At 33.6% G+C, this 23,015-nt stretch overlaps 8 protein-coding genes across 8 annotated transcripts; 3 read left to right on the top strand and 5 right to left on the bottom strand.

Annotated features, from left to right (window-relative positions):
- Positions 1-109: 109 nt before the first annotated feature.
- Positions 110-7,884, top strand: NAEGRDRAFT_78345 (inositol 1,4,5-triphosphate receptor 2; the record flags this gene model as incomplete). Its single annotated transcript, XM_002681830.1, has 2 exons — positions 110-700; positions 859-7,884. 2 exons carry the CDS (start codon positions 110-112, stop codon positions 7,882-7,884), a joined length of 7,617 nt encoding a protein of 2,538 aa, XP_002681876.1.
- A 192-nt stretch (positions 7,885-8,076) lies between these two features.
- Positions 8,077-11,036, bottom strand: NAEGRDRAFT_63142 (uncharacterized protein; the record flags this gene model as incomplete). Its single annotated transcript, XM_002681666.1, has 4 exons — positions 8,077-10,106; positions 10,172-10,428; positions 10,531-10,720; positions 10,787-11,036. The coding sequence occupies 4 exons, from the start codon at positions 11,034-11,036 to the stop codon at positions 8,077-8,079; spliced, it is 2,727 nt and encodes a 908-aa protein (XP_002681712.1).
- Positions 11,037-11,108: 72 nt separating this feature from the next.
- NAEGRDRAFT_78344 (uncharacterized protein) lies at positions 11,109-13,146 on the bottom strand (the record flags this gene model as incomplete). The annotated part of the gene is made up of 2 exons (XM_002681665.1): positions 13,048-13,146; positions 11,109-12,913 (listed from the first exon to the last, which is right to left on the bottom strand). Exon 2 carries the CDS (start codon positions 12,735-12,737, stop codon positions 11,109-11,111), a length of 1,629 nt encoding a protein of 542 aa, XP_002681711.1. The 5' UTR covers positions 12,738-12,913; positions 13,048-13,146.
- A 283-nt stretch (positions 13,147-13,429) lies between these two features.
- On the bottom strand, positions 13,430-15,946 carry NAEGRDRAFT_78343 (prohibitin domain-containing protein). The gene is made up of 4 exons (XM_002681664.1): positions 15,508-15,946; positions 14,773-15,393; positions 14,365-14,721; positions 13,430-14,321 (listed from the first exon to the last, which is right to left on the bottom strand). The coding sequence occupies exons 1-4, from the start codon at positions 15,866-15,868 to the stop codon at positions 13,468-13,470; spliced, it is 2,193 nt and encodes a 730-aa protein (XP_002681710.1). The 5' UTR covers positions 15,869-15,946; the 3' UTR covers positions 13,430-13,467.
- A 522-nt stretch (positions 15,947-16,468) lies between these two features.
- NAEGRDRAFT_63139 (uncharacterized protein) lies at positions 16,469-17,362 on the top strand (the record flags this gene model as incomplete). Its single annotated transcript, XM_002681829.1, has 1 exon — positions 16,469-17,362. The coding sequence occupies one exon, from the start codon at positions 16,469-16,471 to the stop codon at positions 17,360-17,362; it is 894 nt and encodes a 297-aa protein (XP_002681875.1).
- Positions 17,363-17,543: 181 nt separating this feature from the next.
- Positions 17,544-19,339, top strand: NAEGRDRAFT_56957 (uncharacterized protein; the record flags this gene model as incomplete). The annotated part of the gene is made up of 1 exon (XM_002681828.1): positions 17,544-19,339. The coding sequence occupies one exon, from the start codon at positions 17,544-17,546 to the stop codon at positions 19,314-19,316; it is 1,773 nt and encodes a 590-aa protein (XP_002681874.1). The 3' UTR covers positions 19,317-19,339.
- Positions 19,340-19,420: 81 nt separating this feature from the next.
- NAEGRDRAFT_46265 (uncharacterized protein) lies at positions 19,421-20,221 on the bottom strand (the record flags this gene model as incomplete). Its single annotated transcript, XM_002681663.1, has 1 exon — positions 19,421-20,221. The coding sequence occupies one exon, from the start codon at positions 20,219-20,221 to the stop codon at positions 19,421-19,423; it is 801 nt and encodes a 266-aa protein (XP_002681709.1).
- Positions 20,222-20,318: 97 nt separating this feature from the next.
- NAEGRDRAFT_56956 (uncharacterized protein) lies at positions 20,319-22,822 on the bottom strand (the record flags this gene model as incomplete). The annotated part of the gene is made up of 1 exon (XM_002681662.1): positions 20,319-22,822. The coding sequence occupies one exon, from the start codon at positions 22,820-22,822 to the stop codon at positions 20,345-20,347; it is 2,478 nt and encodes an 825-aa protein (XP_002681708.1). The 3' UTR covers positions 20,319-20,344.
- Positions 22,823-23,015: the final 193 nt, after the last annotated feature.

Raw genomic sequence — 23,015 nt, 5'->3', positions numbered from 1 at the left:
TCTCAATGAGCTCGTTTTGAAGAGAATCGGAATATTAGATTCGTTGTATGTTGATTGTGGATTGTGCTAATTTCAGTGATGAACTGAAAGTCACCCATCAAAACAAAAAATGTCTGCACTTTCAGCGAACAATTCAATGTTGATGTCTGTGGCATTGCAGGCAGCCAACTCTAGCAATCAGCAGTCTCTTCTCCTCTCCAACAATTCCAATACAACAACAACAAATTCTAGTAATTCATCAATTGCCATCGTTTCGTCATCTATTACATCATCCTCATCAAATTCTAATCAAAATTTATTCCTTCGATATGGAGATGTTATTTCTCTAGTATACGAAGATGAAAAATCCTATCTTTCAATTAGAGGATTAAATCCAATTCGATGTGGAGCAACTCCATTCACTTCATCATCAGAAATTGATAGTCAATCAGCAAGTTCAAAGGAAAGTTTATTCGTAGTCATGAAGGGAGGTTCCTATTCGGCTCTCAAAAGATATAATGAATTTGTGGATAACAAGATGTCTTCAACAAGTGCCTTGGGAGAGGCTCTATTTGCCTCCAGAAGAACATCCATGAAGTACGGAAAGAATATTCTCTCAATGATCAACTCGAATAAACATCCAGAGAAGAGTGTAGAATCTAAAAAGTTGAAAATCAAAATGGAAAGAGAAGAACAACAAAATATAATAGAAGCCCAAAAGGTATGTATTAGTAGAATGTTACACAAATTAATAATTTTTAAAAAAACAATTGAAAAAAAATGTTCATTCTATTAATTATTTGATTAATTGGATAAATAATTTTTTTTTGGATTTCATATTTGATATAACATTCTATGATTTGTCGGAATACATTATAGGCTCTCGGAAAAGTAGTATCATACGGTGCTAGAATTCAATTATTACACGTACAATCACAAGAATATTTAACAGTTCTTCGTACCAATGCAGAATTAGAAAAGGCTTGTATTGCAATTTCATTGGCAACTAGTGGAAGTAGAACATTCTTTCAAATTATGCCACATTTCAAATTTAGACAAGAGAATGAACCTGTAAGATTGTCCGATAAGATTGTTCTATTCAATGAAAAATCAAAACATACTCTCCACTTTTCACAAGTGGTTTATAACAAACCTTTAGTGAATAGAGATAATAGAAATGAAGTGAATGCTACAGCATCTAATTCATCAAATGTTTGGAGAATTAATCTGTATACACCCTATTCAGTCTATTCAGCAAAGGCTTATTTAAAAACTGGAGATGTTATCAGATTGTTTCACAAGGATGCTGAAGGGTATTTATTCCAACAAAAGGAGTTTGTAAAATTATTTACTGAGAAATATGCTCTCTCATCTGTGAACGCTTTATTCGAGATTGAAAATGTGGATAAATTCAAAGGCGGTTTCGTCAGATATAGTGTGCCTTTCAGGTTAAAACACTTGCCTTCAGGACAATATCTATGTATTCAAAAGACTGAAGTTTCAGATGCTAATGATGGTTCTCAAACAGCACGTGGTTGGTTGAAAATTAAGAAAACCTTAAAACAAGTTCTTAGACCTGGTCTAATCAAAGAGGCCAACGACGATACTCTCTTCACATTGCACTCACCTGAAGTTGGTGCATCAGAGGCCGTTGGATATGGTCAACCTGTTGAAAGAAAAAATCTTGTCAGAATTCGTCACTTGAGAACTGACACATGGCTTCACGCAGCAGAAAGATCTTCAAAGAATGATTCGAATAATACTGGAAGTGGTCGTGGAAGTCTTTTCAGAAAAGACTCTGTATCAAATAGACGTAGCTCTCTTGCTCCACAAATGTTCAATGTAAATGATAATACCATGTTTATAGATTTGACTTTTGATTATAGAAAAAAGGAAACAGATGTTTTTTCTATCTTTTTAGCTTCAGAGAAGGAATTGAAGGACTTTACTATTGTTTATCAAATTTTTAGAATTGTGAGTAACTTTAGAAAGATGAAAAAGGAAACATCCATTCAACAACCACAACGTGTTGACATTGAATCTGTTTTAGAAATGTTACGTCACATTATCAGATTTTGTACTGAAAGTACTCAACAAGATGTAATGAAAAGAGAAGGTATTCCATATCCTGAGAGGCAATCTGCATTCAGAGATATTGGTCTCATTGACACTATTATGCAAGTTATCAAGGATTCTGGTGAAATATTTGGCAAGGATGACAAATGGGATCAACTTTATCAATATAGTTTCAGATCTATCAGACAAATTACACTTCTTCACGTACCAAACAGTTTATACGTCTTTGAAAAGTATTTCCACGAATTACAAAATCACATCTTGGGAGAATCTTCAGAAGTTGTCCTAAACTCTTCCAAAGATTTTGCCAACTCTATTGGTCAGACCAATACAGAACTTTTGATTGGTATGATTAAGGATAATATGGAGCTATTGGACAGTATTTCATCGAGTCAAATTGAGGGATTTTTCAATCTTTTAGTTGAAAATACCAGAAAGAAGGATCTCTACCTCAAACTTTTGACAATTTTATGTAAATGTGAGGAAAGACCAATCCAAAAGAATCAAAACAGATTGGTAGAACTTTTATCTGATGCCATCCAAAAACATCCAAGACTTTTCATTGTACCAAGAATTGAGGAGGGGAAACCTATTGTGGATATCCCTTCAACAGGTGAAACCAAATCACTTAAACACTTTTGTGAGACTGAATATTTCGAATTTATGATAAGCTCAATCAGATTTTTCGCCTCATTGTGTTCTGGTAAGAATACAATGGCTATTCCCTTTGTTCAAAGAATTTTCCCATACGATTTGGTATTGAAATGTATTGAAGATGCAACTGCTCCTCTGAGTATTCGTTCTGCTTTTTCCAATTTGATGGAATATTTGTATGTTGATGCTGTTGGTATTGAACAAGTACCTGCAATTAAACTTACTAGAAAGTGGACAAACAGTAACAGTACACTTAGAACCACTACTACCTTTGAAGATTACAGATATCAACATAAGAGACTGAAGGACTTTATTTACAAACACTTTTTCGTTTCTGCCAATAGAAAACTCACTACCAACCAAGATCAATGGTTTAGCTATCAATTAGTTAAGATTTGCCACAAACTCTTCTTGTACAGAGCTTACAATCCATATGGTGATGATTTGGAACACAAAAAGTTGGACGAAAGTTATACCACTGATCAGGAAGAAATTTCCAACATTATTCACTTATTATTGGCAACCCTAAAGGCCACAACTGATGCCAACGAAGAGTTGAACTTTGTAGATTCGGAAAACAATCGTCTAATTATCAAGATTAAGAATAGAATTTGTGACATTCTACTCTATGTTATTGATATGCGTATTGACTATCGTATTAGTTTGATTCTTGACTTTTTCAAAGCCAAGTCTGACGACAATAACACCAGAATGATGGATACTTTAGCGATGAAGATTAAGAATATTTCATTCTTCCAATTTGATAAGACAGATTATACTCATAGCAATTCAAGTCTTCCTCCTTTAAAATTCATTCCAACAATGCTCTTCTTACTCAAGTATCAAAATAATGAACTTCCAATCAAGGCTCTCAAGATTTTACTTCGTTCATCCATGCAAGATATTGAATTGAAGAATAACTTGGAAAGATTAGTTTTATTGACCACACCAAAGTTAGTCCAATCCTATGAAACTATTTTCAATTATTATAACAAGTTGAACAATCTGGTCAATAATGCCACTTTCTCTGGTGGTAGAGATTCTAAAGAATATAAGGAATTCAAGAATACCATCAAGGGAATTCTTGCCGACGTGAAAAAGTATGGCCATAGTGCTCAAAGCATTCTGAGAAATTTGCAAATTCACGAACTCATGATTCTCTGCCTCACTAAAATTTACCCAGAAAACATCAAGAGTAATATTTATCAAAAAGCGGTTTTAGTGCTGACAGAATTTGTTAGAAGTAATACTGAAAATCAATCAGAGCTCTTCTCTCACATTGCCTTTTTGATTGGTATCTTCTCCGATAAATTAGATACCAGTGAATTGTTATGTGAAATTGTGAGAGATAATAAGCAACTCCTCATCAACTTGGACGAAAAACTTATCCACAAATATATTGACAAGATTGGAGAGTTGGGTAAAAAGTCTTGGCATTTAAACTTTTTAAGAGTTTTAACGAGAATTGGTACTTCCAATTTACAAAGAAACCAAGATATTATTGCCATCTACCTTTCAACAGAAAGAAAAGATATCATTGTTCTCTTCAACGATGATGTTGGTATAGAGGAGAGAAGACAAAGAATTCTCAACAAGGAATACAAAGTTTCAGGTTCTCTTTTGAACTATCACATTAACATGTTATACTTACTCAGTGATTGTACCTTGGGTACCGTAAAGGAGGCAGAAGTCAAAATTCAATCCATCTTGTCATTTGATGATTGTATTTCTTTATTATCTGAAAAGTTGATTCCTCTAGTAAGAGATCCTCTCATGAGCTTGCTCAACGAATTATACATTAATACAGAGAAGAAATCCAATGACGTTATTGCCAATACTACTATTTGGCGTCTCTTCAAGAGAATCAAGGAAGAAATTAAATATTATATTGACTGCAAGGGTAGAAATATTTGTAAATTAGAAAGAGATGTCACGTATCAATTACCTCCACTCAGAAATGATCTTCCTCAGGATGACAATGATGATATTAGTGCCGAGTACTATGTCAGTGAAAAGTACATTTATTCAATTATTATTCCACTCCTGACTAATTACTTTATTAATTATTATTCCAAAGAAACTCTCTCCAATGCAAAAGAGTCCAACGAGAGTGATACATTGCAAATTATTGAAGAAATTTTGACCAACCTCATAGAATTGTACAAATATACTGCTAATGAAAACTATAGAAAGGATATTGATAAGTGCTTTTATGAAATTCACCAACGTACAAGAATTTCCCACGAATTGGAGGTCAAGTTCTTGCAAGTAAAGAGAAATGCCCTTGTCAAGATTGTTCCACCACAAGCCATTCAAAACAAGGCACTCACAGTTGATGTTGGTAACGAAGTAGCCAAACGTTTCAAGCTTTTCATTGAATCAATTCAAGCTCAAAGTGCAGAATCAATCTTCTCAGATCTGGCCAAATTGTTTGTTAACGCCTATGAAGGTCAATTCAAGACACTAATTGGGGTTTTACAAAGAATCATGTCCATTGGTATTACCAAAGATTTAGTTGAGACCTTTATTGGAGCTATTGAAACCATCAAGTATGCTATCAAAGATCAAAAGCCAGAATTTTCTGTTGAAAATGGAATACCAGAATTGGTCTTGCAACTTTTGACAGCGGATTATGAAATTGTTGTTCCAGCTCTCAAACTCTCTCATGAAATGTTGACCTCAGTTGAAACCAGAAAGGTTGTTGGTACTATTGTCAGAAGTGGCAATTATGAGTCATTCTTTATGGCCATGAAGAACCGTCTCAGACAATCAACCTACGAAGTTAAGGAATACTTCTCTATAAGAAAGAGAAATAATTCCCAAGATGCTCAACATGATACAACCAATGCAAAGGATGTCTTGCTCTTTTTAAAGTTGTTGTGTGAAGGTCACTACTTGCCAAATCAACAAATGCTCTACAATCAACCTTTCAATAAGATTTCCGTAAATCTAGTTTCCGAATGTATTGACTATGTTTTGGGTTTGTTCAAGTATTTGAGCGAAGACAGTGCTGAAAACTTTATTCAAGCATTCGATACTCTCAATGAAATGATTCAAGGTCCTTGTATTGAAACATCTATTGAACTTGCCTCCTCAACCAGATTAATGACTGTCATTAATGAAATTTTGGGTAGAAAATCTCTTGATCCAGAAGATAAGGATATGGACTTCCCAGATGACGATTTGGAAGGTGAATTTGTTGATCACTTGAAGGTTGAGGATGAACTAGAGCTGATTGAAAAGATTATCATTCTTCTTACCAGTATGTTAGAAGGTGGTAACAAAATTTCAAAGAATCATATCAAAAAGTCCCTAGATTTCAAGTCATTATGCAAACTCATGATTTTATTCACAGACGGTCATTCAGAATATAAGGAAAAAATCAAGAAAATACTTGCTTTTGAAAACAAGACAGAAACGCCTAATCCTGCTGATGTTCGTACTTGCATCAAGAAATCCCAAAACATTGGTATTTCTATTTTCATTCTCCTTAAATATTTGGACTTTGATTTCAATGAAATTACTCCAGACTATCTTGACTCGGAAGACAAGACTATTAGTCAAATGGATGAAGGAGAAAAGGCATGGCTCAATTACTATGAATCAAGAGTTGGTACCATAGAAGTCATTAGAGATAACCAATTAGAAATCGTTCACTTTAAAATCATCAAACAATGTAGACATTTACAAGAATCTACCAAGGATGAGTTTGTTGAAAGCTGTAACAGAGAATCTCCACAAACCAAGGTGAAATCCCTCTTTGATTGGACTTATCAAATTGCAAGAATTGAAATGATGCACTTGAAGAGTCTTATGGACAATCCAAATAGTTTGAAAGCAAGAGGATGGAAATTTATAGAAAAGAATTGGTACAAGATTAAGGTTGGAGTGTTTTTGATTGCAGTACTCATTAATATTCTGGTCACTGCTACATATACTAAACAGTTTGATTCAATTTCTGGTCCAGTAGTTGTTCCAGGTATTGCCCTACCAGATGGCATACAGTATAGAAATAGTTTTAATTATATGCCTATTGGTATTGTGGTTGAAATATTGGGTCTCATACTATTATTGTTAACCTTTGGATTATTGGGAATACACTTGTACTTCTTCCTAATGTTGAACATTAAGAAGAAATTCAAACTGGAGAAGGATCAATCGTGGGATACATTGCATAAGGATCGTGAATTTTTCAGAAAGTTTGCCCTGTACACTGCTCAAGATCCTTACTTGTGGTGGATTTTAATCTATTTCTGCATGATTTTGATTGGTATATTTGTAACACCTTTGGCATATATTATATTGACATTTGAAATAATCTTCTTATCTCCTGATGGTTTATTGGATATTATTGTTGCCATTGGTCAAAATTATGAAAAGTTATTCTACACTGGTGTCTTGACTGCATTTGCCATGATTGTTCACACCTTCCTCATGTTTTCCTTCAAGTATGATCAGTTTGTTTTCAACAAGGTTATTGTTTGTAAGGAAACATTAACATGCTTCATGTCCATTGTCAATTATGGTCTTCGTGGAGGTGGTTTCTGGGAAGATATTACTGATCCATACCCACTTGATGTCACCCGTATCTTTATTGATTTGTACTTTTCACTCTTGATTATCATTATTTTGGTCAATGTTGTTTTCGGTATTGTGCTTGAAAGTTTCAGTGAAAGAAGAGAAGAGAAACAAGAATTGGATGAGGAAAAGTCAGGTTTCTGCTTTATATGTTCTAATGAAAAGTCCAGATTCGACGTTCGTGCCAATGAAGGTATTACCTTTGAAGGACACATTAAGAAGGAACACAACATGTGGAATTATGTTTACTTTTTAATCTATCTCGAAAAGAAACCAAAAGATGAATATACAGGTATTGAGCAATATGTTGCCGAGTTGGCTCAAAAGCAATATATTACCTTCTTCCCAACTCTGAGATCATACACTTTAGAGAAGGCAGAAAGTGGTGAAAAGGAAGAAAAGGAGGAAAAGAGCGCCAATCTTGAAGAACAAAACATTAATCAATTGAAGGATGCCCTCTTGAGTCATCTCCGTTTCAGTTCATACATGAGTAAGGATGATGAAATTGTTGGTTCCCTCATGGATCACTCTCGTAACCATCATTCCTCTCATTCTCACACTCATCACACAACAGAAGAAACTCTTGATTTCTTATAAATGGATTTTATAATATTTTCCAATTAGCTTATCTAATCTTTTTTTACTATTCCACTTATATTATCGAGGGCAACAATCCTACACAAAGAAAGTATCCAGTAAGGAATAAAAAATCAAATTCCAACTGAAAATCCAAACTATTGTACTAATCATTAACATTTTTTTTTAATTGTAAATTAATAAATTATTGTATTAGAGTGAAACTTGTTCAATAGTAATTTCTTGTTCAGCCTTAACAACAATTGTAAATTTTCCAGCCATCTTGTAAGGTGTTCCCAAGATGAGCAAGTATGAAACTGGTTTATCTCTTCTGCAGGCCAACTCACAATCAAAAGAATGACGAATGGTAAAGAACTCATTTCCATTAGGTGGAAATAGAACACATTGATCTTCAGTGATTGGTTGCAGTACAGATTGTTGCATCCACTTTTTAAACTTGACCAATGAAACTACATAGGGAAAGAATGGTATCTTTCCATTCTCAGATTCCACATAAATATTCACAGCATTTCTAATAAATTGAGAATCTTCACTACCTTGTGGGTGGTTAGGAATTTCCTTACATTGAATAAGGAATTTTGGATTGGTAGAAAAGGTTGATGTTTGCCAATGAGCTCCACATGAGTCCACTCCATTCCACTCACTCTTAATAACCTTTTTACAAAATGCAGCTGCTGATTGAGATCCATCAATTGCCTCAAACTGTAAATGTTTGTAATCTGAACAAACTTGAATAGCAAATGAACCTTCTGTATTAGGATACCAACGACTTGCCACAATGGTATAATCGTGCAATCCTTCTTGTTTCTCCTGTTCGTATTTCTTTGGATTTGGTCTTGGGAGATAAATTTCCACAGCATCACGACTCAATTTCTTCATGTTGGTTTCTCCAACTCTATCAGCTGCATTATCTGGAAAGTCCATTAAGGCATACTTGCCAGATTTTTGTGCCTTTCTATTTCTGAAAACGTATAGACCTAGAGGATTTGGTTTGGTTTGTTTCTTTCGTTTGGCATCCTTTGTCTTTTCATCGTCAACTATACGAATAGAAACAATGATACGAATCATGTTTGATTTAAAATCTGAAATACTTGCTGTATCATCTTGATTCGCTAAAGATGGTGGTAAATCAATGGTCAATCTAAATTGTGGGTTTTGGAAGAAACTCTCCTTGAAATAAATTTGTCCACCTGCATTTTGATAAAGTTCTTGATTCCACTCACATGCTCCTCCTCTCTTATCGAAAATAATGTGTGCATTACTAGCTCTTTCCTTAATCATCTTTTTAATATCCAAATCAACTGGAATTGCTGAAATTTCTCTAATAAATCCATCAGTGATTGGAACACGACAAATGTACAAGTAATTAAATTGTTCAACGTAATCATCAATGCTCATCCAGAAAGAACCATCATCACTATTAACCTGATTGAGTTTTTTAGCCAATGCATCAGTCCATCCTTCCCAATCATCAGCGAATTTACCTTTCCACTCAGTTTTACCCCATGTATTTCTCAATTTGACAAGTTGATATGGAATATTTTCAGGACTTTCCTCTTTTGAAACATAACGAACATCTAGAATTGAATAGGCATGTTTTGGAACTATACCATTATCATTAGGAACAAGATAATTCTCAAAATCAAAATCATTATCACTAGCAGTTGAAGTTGCCATCAAATGTCTATTCTTTTTCCATTCCAACATGTTATTAAATAGGTCAGTATTTGATTTTTTACCGTTCATGTATGGAGCTAATTCGATAGCATCTGACCAACCACCAGTTAAATGTTCAAATGCTTCACGAATTGAATGAGCACCTTCAATATCTTCATATGATCCATGTAATTTAGCATATGCCTTTTCCAATAAAATTACCCATAATTCTTCCAAATCAGTTGATCTTACAAAAAGTGGTGCATAATTACTTCTTGATTTTTGTTCAATCTTTGAAGAGACAACCACTGGAACATAATCATCAATAATGACCTCTTGCCAAATACCATTATAAAACATTTTAATCTGATAGATACCATATTCATTATAGGCAGATGGAATAAACAAGGATTTGATTAATTTTGGATGCAATGCTGCAACTGCAATAGCTCCCAAAAAGTAACAATCACCAATTTTACCTTGTCTGATATCTGCTGGTTCAACACCTGCTAGGAAAAGTTCTGGTCTCAGAGATCCTTTACAGAATTCTTTAGGTCTCATCCAATCTGTGCGTTTGAAATTATGAAGAATTTTAAGAATTTTAAAGTGTGTGTATGTGTGAAAAACTTACTAATGGAAGAAGGGTCAATTCCCTTACTTGATAAAAAGGTTTCATTATGACAAATGGATGTAGTGGTGGCAGGGAAATCCCTATCAATGTACATGTTCTTTGTTTCAATACATTTCTTCATCAAGAAACCAAAAGTTGTTTGTGGAATGTACATCATGTTACAGTCAACTGTTCCTTTAGTATCTAATCCAATAGATAATTCTGTTTGAACACATGGTGTTAATAGTTTAATATTAAATGCACATCCTCCCAATAAACTTGTTGTTTTAAATTTATATTTTTAAATATTTTAAATTATTTAAATTGTTTTGTAAAATTTCCAAAATTAGAAAATTCAACCAAAGTAAATAAAAACCTACTCATTCTTTGAAAGTCTATCATAATCATAAACCTCAAACTCTACAAAAGTTCCATTAAATTCAATCACATCAAAGAAAAAGAATGAATTCCAATGTGGATTCAATTCTTTCTTAATTACTTCAGTTTTTTGATATTGTTCCTCTGATTCACTGAGACCTGTGTTTTTAATCTTGATACTACAGAATGGATCTAAATGTCATCCATCAAATTTTCATCATCAATTAAAATTCATCAATTTTTTTCATCACAACATACCTGACAATCCGTTAGCATCAGCCGATGGTAAATTACTTGCTCCTATCAAATGTAACAATAGATATCCTTCACTTTCTCTTCGTTGTTTAGTTTCTTTCACTTCTTGAGTTTTTTCTGTTTTGTCTTGAATTAAATTGTGAAATGATCTAGTAATGGACTGATTACCAATGTTTTCAGAGGAGGAAGACGATTCTTCAGTAGAATTGGATGCTCCCTTCTTTCTGAAAGAGTTCTTTAGTTTCGTTAGCATTTTTTTTCTAGAAAGTTGACGATTTCAAAATGACATTTTAATGATTTTTGATGGAAATGTTTTATTGGATATTTATTTCAATTCTTCTCCTGTTTTCTTTAATTTGTTTCTTGCATTCAATACAGATTGTAAGTCAATTCCACCCATTCCTTGTTGTTGTTTTGATTTTCCAATAACCTTATCGAGATTAACCTTTTTTTCTTCTTTTTCTTCAACAGTTGAGGATGCAGATGGTAAAATAGATGATTGAGGAGGAGGTAATCTAAAGATTGGATTGGTGAGTCCAAATTTCTTTTCATTTTTAGATGCTTGTTCTAATTTTTCAAAATCGTCTTGTTTAGGTAGCTCTATTAAATTTTCATTGGATTCTTGGACGTTATTGAGTAATTGTTTGACATTGGCACGTGTACGTTCTTTACGAGGTTGAGCCAGTTTAGCCTTCTTGAATTTGTCCATAGTATTAGGAGATTCATGCAATTTTTGAGTTTGTCCCAATTGAGTAGATGAACTTTCAACCACTGGCCCATTTGATTCAACTTTAGGTTTCAAATTCAATTTTTGTTTCATTCTCTCAGCAATCTGACTGAAATTACTACTATTTCTTGGTGATAACAAAGCAGTACCACGTGGACTTGTCACTCCATCAAGTGCTGAAGTATTTCGAGGTGAATTCATTGAATCCCTTGGAGATTGAACATTTTTCATGATATTTACAAAGGAACCTGAACGTCTAGCTGAGAGAGAACCACTGTCACGTGAAGAATCTCTGGCAGATGAAAGAGTTTCAGCAGAAGTTGCATTATCAGTGGAAGGTGGAATATTGGAAAGTTGTGAGAGATTGAGTTTGGAAATTTTAACACCACCACTCACATTGGCAGCATTAGTAGAAGATTCTGATGGTGTGATAGTTAATTTGGTATCTTCTTTTGGTGGAATTGTTTCTTTTGGAATAATTGGTTTAGAAATTTCTGGTTGACTAGTTGGAATATTATTTGAAGGCTTTTCAACTGGTTTCTTAGAAATAGATTCAGTGGCAACTACAGTAGAAGGTTTTACAATGGTTGGTTGTTCCTTTTCAATAGTAGAAGATGTTGTACTAGTTGAGGCCAATTTGGAAACTTGTTTTGGTTGAGCAGGTTGACTAGTTGCTGAAGGTTGTTCAATTGGTTTCTTGACAATAACTGGCTTCTTTTCAACAATAGGTTGTTGTTGTGGTTGTTCCTTATTATTTTCGAATAATTTAGCCTTTTCTTTAACAGAAGATGAGGAGGAAATATTCGAAACTACTTGGCTTGTCTTTGGTTGAGAATGTTCAGTACTACCACCAACAGGAACAATACTAGTCAATTTAGATTTAACAAATTCATCCAATGAAATTGCTTTTTGTAAATAATGTTGAATTTGTGGTAAATGAACTAATTGTAATAAACTAGTTCCAAATAAAATAATCAACTTTCCTTTCAATTCCTGACCACCAGATGCCAAAGGTAACAATATAATTACAATAGAAAATAAAGTCATTACATAGGCAATCAAAGAATTAAAATCAAATTTGTACAAATCATGAGCAATTTGTCTAATTTCAGAATTAATTCTAATTGGAATGAAAAATTGAGCTAATTTGACAAGTAATTGAGTATGTGAATAGTAGATGGTATAGGAAAGTGTCTTGACAAGTCCAAAGGCAGTAATAATATACATGATTGCTAATAGGATTTTGTAGAAATTTCCACTTGATTCAATTAATAAAAGTGAAATGAATAAACTGTCAATAACAAGATTGGACACAATTGAATATATAGTTAATGAGGATGATGTTGATGAGGATGACGCTACACTAACAATAGGAGATGGTTTCTTATAATATAATCCTCCAACTTTTCATATATTAAAAACAAATATATATTGATAATAGATTGTAAAATGTTAATATTTTGATGATTATATATATTGTTATAAAATGTTAATATATATTTAAACTGTTTTAATAATGATAGATTAATACACATACCAATTAATAAACTAATAGCCAATAATAATACAATAGGTAAATCCAATAATATACTCGATAGAATATTTTCCAATATTAACAATAGAAAATAGGGTGATAGAATGGTGAGTAGAGTTTCATCGGTCACAAAAGTTTGTTTGTGTTTTTCCATTACTTGATTATATCCACTCACAAAGGAATAATGTTTGTAATAACTGATTCCAATGTGGAGAGAGAAGAGGAGTGTGGATGTGATCATTTTTTTGATTCTTATTGGTTTTCAGTCTTGTTTTTTGCTTGATGAAGAGTCAAAAAGTCACACATCAATCATGAAACAGTTGATTTTTTGTTATCCGATTTATGGAGGAAGCAGTGATTGATATTTATTAAAAATGTAATTATTACAATCTTTTCTATTTTATTTACAAATTACTTAGAGTCTTAGTCTTTTTTTCTACCATTACTTCTGCCAGCATCCTTAGTAATACTATCGAAATTAGGAATTCCACCTTGCATGCCAAACATTTGCAAAGGCAAGCAACCCATATTTGCATCACTAGGAAGGTAAACAACTTGAGAAACACTCTTCATGGCTTGAACAACCATGTCGTGGTGTTTTGTCAAGAGAGCTTCTTGTTTACCAAATTCAGTTGAACTCAAATATTCAGCTCTCTTCTTTTCAGCAAGAGCCTTAATTTCAATAGCTTTGGCTTCAGCTTCTGCTTCAATAGTGAGAGCTTCAGCTCTGGCCTTGGCAAGTGTCTTGATTTCAATGGCCTTAGTTTCAGCTTCAATAATGGTAGCATTATTCTTGGCTTCAGTTTCAGTCTTTAATTTGAAAGCTTCAGCAGTAGCCTTGATAGAGTTGATAGAATTCAATCTTTCTTGACCAGCCAATTCAATTTCTCTTTGAGCTTCCAAGTTGGCCAATTTGGTACTGGTTTCAGCAGTAATGATGGCTTGTTTGGAAATGTTTGTTGCCAATTCTTGATTTATAATTTGGAAATCTTCAATACGGATATTATCAATTTCAATACCATAACTCTTCTTGAAGGTGTCATGGAGTTTTGAAATGAATTCATCGTGAAGGTTTTCAAAGAATTGTGGAGCTGATGGATTTGAAGAAACATTAGGATCACTGTGATCACTTGTTTGAGTATTTTGTTCTTTAAGTTCAGAGGCTGGAATGGTCTTGTTTTGAGCCAATTGATTCAATGCAGTAGATCTAACAATGGCTTGCAAAGCAGCAATACTTTGATCCTTAATTAATTTGATGGTTTGAGCTTCATTACCAACTGAGAAGATATAAGAACTGTTTTCAAAAATACTACTACTTACCAATAGTTAAAGTCAATTTTGGATCAGAAATTCTAAATGAAACAGCAGCTCTAATACCAACTTCAACAAAGTCACGAGTGTCACATCTCAAGAAGGTTTCCTTGGAAACATCTTCAATCAAAGGAATGGACATTAATCTAGTTGACATGTATGATTCGAATGTACGATCCAATTCATTAGTGAAAACAAAGGTACCTGGATTAAGAATATCCAGTTTACCTCGTTTGTAAGTAACACAAACTTCACCTTCATTAACAATAATTCTCATTGATGAACCCAAAATAATAGTCTTGGTTTTCACAGGTACACACTTTTCGAATAAAAAGTCAGTACTGTTAACTTCATAAACTTGAGGTTCTGGATTGAAAAGTGTTAAAATCATCATAACAATCAAGAAAAACTACTCACCAGAAATAAAGACAGGGACACTCTTGTACCAACAGAGAGCCAACTCACCCAAAGTAACTCTAAATCTAGTAATTGGAGGATGTCTAATTACTGAGTCTGTAATATCCTTCATTCCATTATAAGTAACATTTTGATCATTGAAAATATACAATCCTTCTTGCAATAATGAAGGCTTGGTTCCAACAGTGACTAAACCAATAGAACTCTTTGGAATTCTGATAATTTGAATGGTAGAGTGCTTGATATGAGTTTCGTTAATTGAAACTAAACCATGATAACTGAAGAGAGCACTATCAACGACATAATTACCTGCCTTCAACAATTTAGGAATGTTATTCTCAATAACCTTACCATAGTACCCTTGAGGAATTCTCAAAATATTAATGGTACCATGTTCAATTCTTTCTTGGTTAATTTCCTTAGCTTCCTTAAAAGAGAATAATCTGGTATTTCTAACGTGCAAACCCTCTCCGAGAATTAAAGGTTGTCCGTTCAAATTAGCCAAGCCATAATAACCCTTTCTTATACGAATAATTTTCAAAGTTTCGTGAACAATAACATCATTTTCCAAATTGTAGGTGTCACTCCAGTGAGCTCTTGGATTAATTCTCATGTATCTTCCTGTTATTATTTCAATGTAAATTATAATGGTAGAAATGATCATCACAACATGATATTGGAAGAATATCCAAAAGTATGTGTTAAAAATTTCATCACAACCACAATAAAACTTACCTGGTCCACAAACTTCAACACGACCATTGTGCATAACAACTCTAATAGTACCTTGATCAATGACTGTTGTTCCGAGAGCTGATCTGAGCATAGAAACACCATTTTCATTGACAGCATTGCAAATCTTTTCAACAACGGTATCATTACTTCCTTCAACATTAGGTTTAACAAGAATAGCATCAACAGTAATGCCAAACTCCAATCTATCAGTGATAACATTGGAAGCATCCTTGTAAAGGGCTGATTCTATAGCATTTTCATTATGGAGTGATGAAACAATTTCCTGAAAATTAACGTGCTCAGTACCACTGATAGAGGATGAAGCAGATGTACCTGAAGTCATTCCTTGTTGTGGAAGCATTAAATGTCTAGAGTGCTATGGGATAATCAAAGATTCAGCAACGAACTTGTTTGTGCAAGCTAATTTGGCGATGATGATATTTTTTTCAAAGTGTTTTTTAGTTCATCCAATCGACAAGTTTTTCATTACCTGGGTAACAGCAGGTGTGTTCATTAAAGGTTGGTGCCCAATGGTTGTTGGTATCGATCCTTCTAGTTACCTTCTATTATTTCTTTGGTAAGATTCCATCAAGACTATTATTAATAGTGGGTACTTGGCGACGAAGTAAGAACATTAACTACTGAACATTTTGATTACAATTACAGAACTTAAGTAAAACCCTTAATTGTATGACTTTGTTGCGCCAATCATATTTGTAAATAAGAGAGGAAATTCCTTGATAATACCAAAAAGCAAACAAACTCAGTGGTGAACCTTGCAAGTCATCTTTAATCAAAAAACATGTTTCAAGCTTATAACCAGAAATTTGATATGTTGTTTAACGAATTTAAATAAAAAAAAGAAAAAAAGTAAACGCAGCAATTTCCTAACTGTTGCTTTGCAATTTTTCGATTTTTTCATCAACTTTCCTTGTACATTAATATAATATTAATTTAAATTATGTTTATCAATAATAATAACAACAGTCTGAATCCATTAACAACAACAACCACATCACGTCAACAAACAAGCACAGGAAATAACACCACTCCGATAAATAGTAGTAATAACAACAACAACAGTAATCCGGTAATATCAGATTTTGAATGTCCACTCTGTTTAAATTTATTATACGAACCTGTAGGATTCCACTGTGGTCACACCTTTTGTAAATTTTGCATTGAAAGATTATTAGCTAGTAATGGTTCTATGAATGCATGTCCCTGTTGTAGAGCCCCATTCAGTGATGGTAATAATTCACTGATTACGTTAAAGAATATTCGTCCTCTTTTAACACTTCGGAATGTACTACCCATGCTTTTTAAAGAACAATACGAGATGAGAAGATTGGAAGTGGAGAAGGAGAGAAGAGAATATGTACAGACACAAACAATTCGTAAGTCATTCTTTATTGGAAACGAGCATACGGTAATATCTAGGTCGGATCAAAACATTCACAAGTGGACCATGTTTGTCAGAATGGACAGTCGAGAGAATGTTTCGGATTTCATTCATAGTGTAGAATATAGACTTCATCCAACATTTAAACCCAATGTAGTTGTTGTGGATAAAGCACCATTTGAGTTGACAAGATTTGGTTGGGGATATTTCACAGTCAAGGTAAAGATTACTTTCCAAAGTTATTTAAACAAACCAGCATTTGCCACCAATCATACTTTATCATTTGATGGTAATGGCTTAATGTCTCAGGTTGAAATTGATTTTTTAGTTAAAAGAGAGCAACAATCAGAGATATATATTGACATTATTAATTCACCCACCAGTGAAGAAGACATGTCTGGTGAGGGAATGAGTTCAAATAACATGTTTGATGATGATGAGGACGTTCTCTAGTAAAATTGTTAACGAATTACAACAATGACCTATTATATTGTTAATTGTCCATGTAATTTATTCTCATTATAATATTATTTGTAAAGATTCAAACCCTTATTCCTTATTGCGAATTTTTGAGCTTTTTAGAACATGCTACAAATTTGTACTTCCCTACCCAAATGGCAAATAGCATAAAAAAATGAGCCAAGCAACAAGTCAGCAATTCAATAATATTGCACCATCGCCAGCATCAGAATCAGAATCGGCATCATCATTGCTGAGGAATGTCATGGAACCATCTGATGGTCAGAATGTAGAAGCTTCCACCAATGATAACTTAACAACTCTACCAATAAGCGGAGGGGAAGAAACCCTTACCAATGATACTTGTTCAAATGTAAACTATCAACCACCACCACCAACAACAACAATCACATCAACAATTCAATCAAAAGATAACAACACTCTTGAGAATATACCACCATCGATACAAATGAATATTAATAAGACTAATAATAATATCATGCTGATGAGTGCAAGTAATAATAACAATCAATCGGTGATACTTTCAATGCTGAATAGAAATAATACATCCTCCATCAATCAGAATGGAGAGGATAACAATAATTTACAACAAACAATCATAACCACCACCACTAGTACATCATCACCATCATTGAATAATAATTATTCCCTCCTTCCATCTTCTAATAATATGATATCCATTCAACAACAACAATCAAAGACAACATTGATGTCATCCAATAATAATAACAATGGAATGAATACAACTCTAGTGTTCCATAATTTCAACAAACAAGGAGGAAATGATTCTCAACAAGTCTTTGAACCACAACATCAACAACGAATTCAACAACAATCAATTGGTAATAACACTATTACAACTACTACCATTTCGGAACAGGTAATGATAAATAATCAACCACTGGTTTTTGTTGAACAAGTCAATCAATCGTCTCCCATGCAACCAGGTCAATCCAAGAAGAAGAACAACAAACCAAAAGAATCAAACATTCCAAACAATTTTACATTTCATAATTTTGCAAATCCACAACCACAACAACCAATTCAATCTTCTCCACCAATGATGTCAACAATTAATTTATCAGAACAGCAAACAGTGCAACAACCAAATGTAACATCACTGAAAAAAACAAACAATACTAAATTTACAAACTATCAACCTTCCACTAATCAGTCACAAACAATTCAATTTTCAAATTATGAACCAATTAAGGCACAACCGTCCACTCAAATTGTAAATAATAATAATCAAACTAATGCTACTAAGAATATTACTCATCAATTCCACGTTTCTCAACCTCCTTTAGGTCAATTCAAAATTACTGACTATTCCAATAATTATGCACAACCATTATCACACATTGATTACATGCCATCCAATCAAATAATGATGAAGAATAGCGATTCACCAAATCCAAAAAAGAGAAACAGCACAGGAAATAATGTAGAAGGTTCAGCTGCCAAGGTTAGCAAATCATCTAAATCTATTGTAACTAGCAATTTCCCAACCTTTACAAATTCTGATTTTGAAGGTTGTGTTCCAAGTAATACTCTATCAATTCAACAACAACAATCGAATAGTCAGCAATCATCACTTTCCAATAAGAATGTCTCAGCAGCAACAGGTACCACTGCTAACAATGTTGCAAATTCAACACAACAGGAAAGAAAACCTGCAACAACAATACAGATTGTTAGTGGTACTGCTCCTCCTGTTTGGACGAACAATAATTCACAACCCATTCAAATTGTTGCAAACTATCCATCCGTTAATTCTGCTGAACAATCTCCTAAGAAATCAAACATGCATTCGGCTAGTATTTCTTCCTCTTCTTGGACTTTCCACTCATTTGACCAGACAGAACAACCTATTAAGGATCAATCAACAGGTTTGACTTTTCATTCTTTCAATCCCAAAAAGAAATAAACCAACAGTTCTGTAATGAAATAACAACCAAATGAATTGAAATGTCAAGGAATGAACAAAGATTGAAACAATAGATTTGCAATGCAGTTTTTTATTCAAGATATTTACAAATTAGAAGGAGTATCGAAAATTGATTCATTCTCCACATAGATTGGTTGTTTTTGTTTTGGTTCTTGCAAGGTAGTCAATGGTACATCAGTCATTTGCTTACTCTCAACATTTCCAATTGTAGTTGGAGTATCAAATTCCAATAATGGTTTTGCTTGAGTGCTGACAGATTCTTCAATTGTTTCAGTAAGTGGAGGTAAATCTAAATGTTGATTCAGACCCATTCCCATATTATCCATAATCTTATCGAATGCTCCAGCAATTGGATGCAAGATTTTACTACCAAACTTCATTGGGCTCATTGGATGAGGATGAGTTGGAGCTGATGTTCGTCCATTCTTGAGATTGTCACACATTTCTTTCAGCTCTTGAGATGTGAGTGCTAATTTCAAGAGTGGAAAGACATCATCCTCCTCTTGTTTCAAGTGATCAGTTTCAATGGTGATGAATTTCTCAACTACCTTATTGAACATGTTTCTTTCATTATCATTCTTCAATTCATTGACATTGTCCATTAGGAATTGAAGCATTTCCTTATTCAATTGGTCATCGAGATAGTTTCTATCTGATAATAGTTTACCATATCTACCACGAACTTTCTCCTCAATTAATGGATAGACATATCTTTCCTCAATACTTGCATGGATACAGATTTCACTGATAAACTTTTCAACGATAGCATTTCGTTCGTGCTGTATGTGAGAGTTATGCCATGAATCGAATAATTGTCTGATAAGTTGATGTTCTTGCTTCAACCATTCAATACCGTCTGTGATACTTAATGAAGATTCTACCATTGTTTTTTGTTTTGGCTTTTTTGTTTGGAAATTTTCTCGTTGTGATAATCTACATGGATAGAATCCAAGATAACAGTACCTCTTTTGGTTTGTTATTATTATGGAAATGCTACATGTTTATTATTAAATATCAAATTGTTTGGCGTATTCTTGATTGAGGAAATTGATTATTTTGTTCACATCTTCCAACGGAATAACTTCCTTCAACTTTCGAATACATTCATTGTAAATGAATACAACTTCATTAGGTGATTGATGTTGATAAGCAAAACATAACAATTGGAATGCATTTTCAAATGAAATTCTTCTCTTGATTGAGTCCATAATCAATACTTCCATATATGTATCACTCAATAAATTACTGACCAAATATAATTGAATGAGTTGTGAAACTACAGCTTCTCCTTCAGAGCTAAAAATATGAACTGGTGCCTGATAGAGAGTGGCAATATATCTTTCAATAATTGGAAAATAGCTAGTGTCGAGGAATGGGAAAATTGAATTATCAATTTCAATAATGTAATTTTGAGAATCTTGACCGTGCAGTTTGTGTTTGATATACAAGTCTCTTAAACATCCATGGAAAAAATCATTATTTACAAGAATTTGCAAAGGAAGTTGAATATCAATATTGGTGTTTTCTGCATTTTCACCTTGAGTAATTAGACGAACAGTAGAATTGAAATATTGATGCAATTCAGGGAATTCTCCCATGTACACTCTCTTGAAGAATAAAAGTAATTGAATTTCTGGCAAGTAGGATTCATAATCCGATCTTTGGAGATAAACCTTTCCATGAGTATATTTGACAATTGATCCCATAGAGTGTTTCTCACAATATTTGGTCAGGATTTGGACTTCTTCTGGATTGCTAAAAACTGGTGGTTCAATACCATAAATGTAGTCAATGACATTACTGATTGTATCAACTGAAGCATCAGAAATTGGTATCTCAACAATGCCTCCAACTTGATGAGAGGAGTGTTCTTTGATGAGCTTTCTAAAATATTCAAATCTGGAGAGCATAAATTTGTGAACAAGGAACGTCTTTTCATTGAGTACGTTAACTCTCAAATCATATCCGATAGGTCCATACTCTCCCAAATTGTCTAGCATTCTTCTGTAAAACTCCTTTCCAAATTCTTTCTTTTGTTCAGCATTCTGTAATTTTTCAATAGTTTCAGAGTACTGACCCAAATTGCAAACCCAAATCTTGTCATTCTTTGTATTGGTGGTCATCTTTTCGCCAACATTATTGAATTGACCACCAACAAAGATAAAGCATGAAGGAGAAACACTGCATGTGGTATGATGTGAAATGTCATTAAAATCAAGTTCTGCTTCTTGATTTTTAACAGTAAAATCGGTAATTAAATTTCTGGCTACCATTCCATTGAGAATTGGTGCATCAATGCTGGATTTTGGTGCTATACTTCCCAAAACACTCATGAAGAATGATTTTGAAGTCTTTCCAGAGACGACTTTCATTTCATCATATCTGGCTTTTCTGTTTCCACCAATAACCAAGGCCTTTTCACCTCGTGTAATAATGCACGTATGTTTCATTCGAGGATAGACATTAATACGATGCGAACTCATAATAATATCGACGTTCAAAGTACCAAGATTGATAGAAAACATGTCATTGTAATAATCCTGTTCATTATTACCTCCAAATATAATCATAACATCTTGAGTTCCATCCTCAACAGTTTCTGCATTGTTCAAAGTGTGAAATTGAACAAATCTTGAATTTTGAGCATTGTACAAAACAGCAGAATGATTAGCACGAGGCCTTAAACAGAGTGGATCAATAGAGGAAGTGCTTGTCAGGGAGAGTGCACTACCAGTCTTGGCTATTAATTCAATCTTTTTCCATTTTTTTTCAGGGAATAGATATTCGAATGGTTCAAAAATAGTTCTGTTTAGTGTATCAACACCTCCCAAAATTACAAGACTGTCCTTACTAGGTCTATATATCATTGAATGTCCATGTCTACGAGTAGGCCACAATTGACCAGATTGTTCAACTATTTGTTTCCACTCTCTAGTATGAATATCAAATTCATATAAATCTCCAAGTGCTTTAAATTGACTATCTTGTCCACCAAATAAAACCAAACTTCCATCAATATGTTCATCATTAGGTGGTCTATAAACCATTTGATGATGAGATCGAGCAGATGGCCAACAACCATCCCTCTTCTCACAAGTGATAAATTCTGTAATGGTCAACATTGAATTATTGGCAACTTTTGTTTCCAATAATAAATCTTGAACTTCCTTCTCATCATAGGCAACCATCTTTTCAATACGACACTCAAACATTCCGTCACTTCTTTTGTTATTTATCTGACCACCAAATAGAAAGAGAGAGAAGGGAATATCTTCATTCTTATTACTGAACGGATCCACAATAGTTGATGCCATTGCATGACTAACAATAGATTTAAATGGAACATTTATTGTTGGTGTATTGCCACTCTCTGATTTCTGACCAATAAATCGAATGGGTTCCACAGATGGTTGAAGTGCTGACATTTTTAATTGTTGTGTTTTGTCTGTTGACGAACATGCCAGTATGCATAGATCCAAGTTCATTGCCCATCAAATTCTTCATCAATTCATCAATGATCCATTATCTCACAGTGTTCTCACATGATGAAAAATTGTAATTCAAATTCTCTTCTTCTAGAGTTCCTCTTCGGGATGATAAACAGTGTTATCATAATCGGCAGTGATTGCTTTTACCTTGATTTCATTTCCATCACTGTCTACGTTAGCAAAAAAAGTA

This window comes from Naegleria gruberi, assembly GCF_000004985.1.
Source record: "Naegleria gruberi genomic scaffold NAEGRscaffold_5, whole genome shotgun sequence".
NCBI classification, from domain to species: Eukaryota; Heterolobosea; class Eutetramitea; order Acrasida; family Naegleriidae; genus Naegleria; species Naegleria gruberi.
Note: the sequence above shows the minus strand (reverse complement) of the source record. Positions and strands in the feature narration are given on the sequence as shown.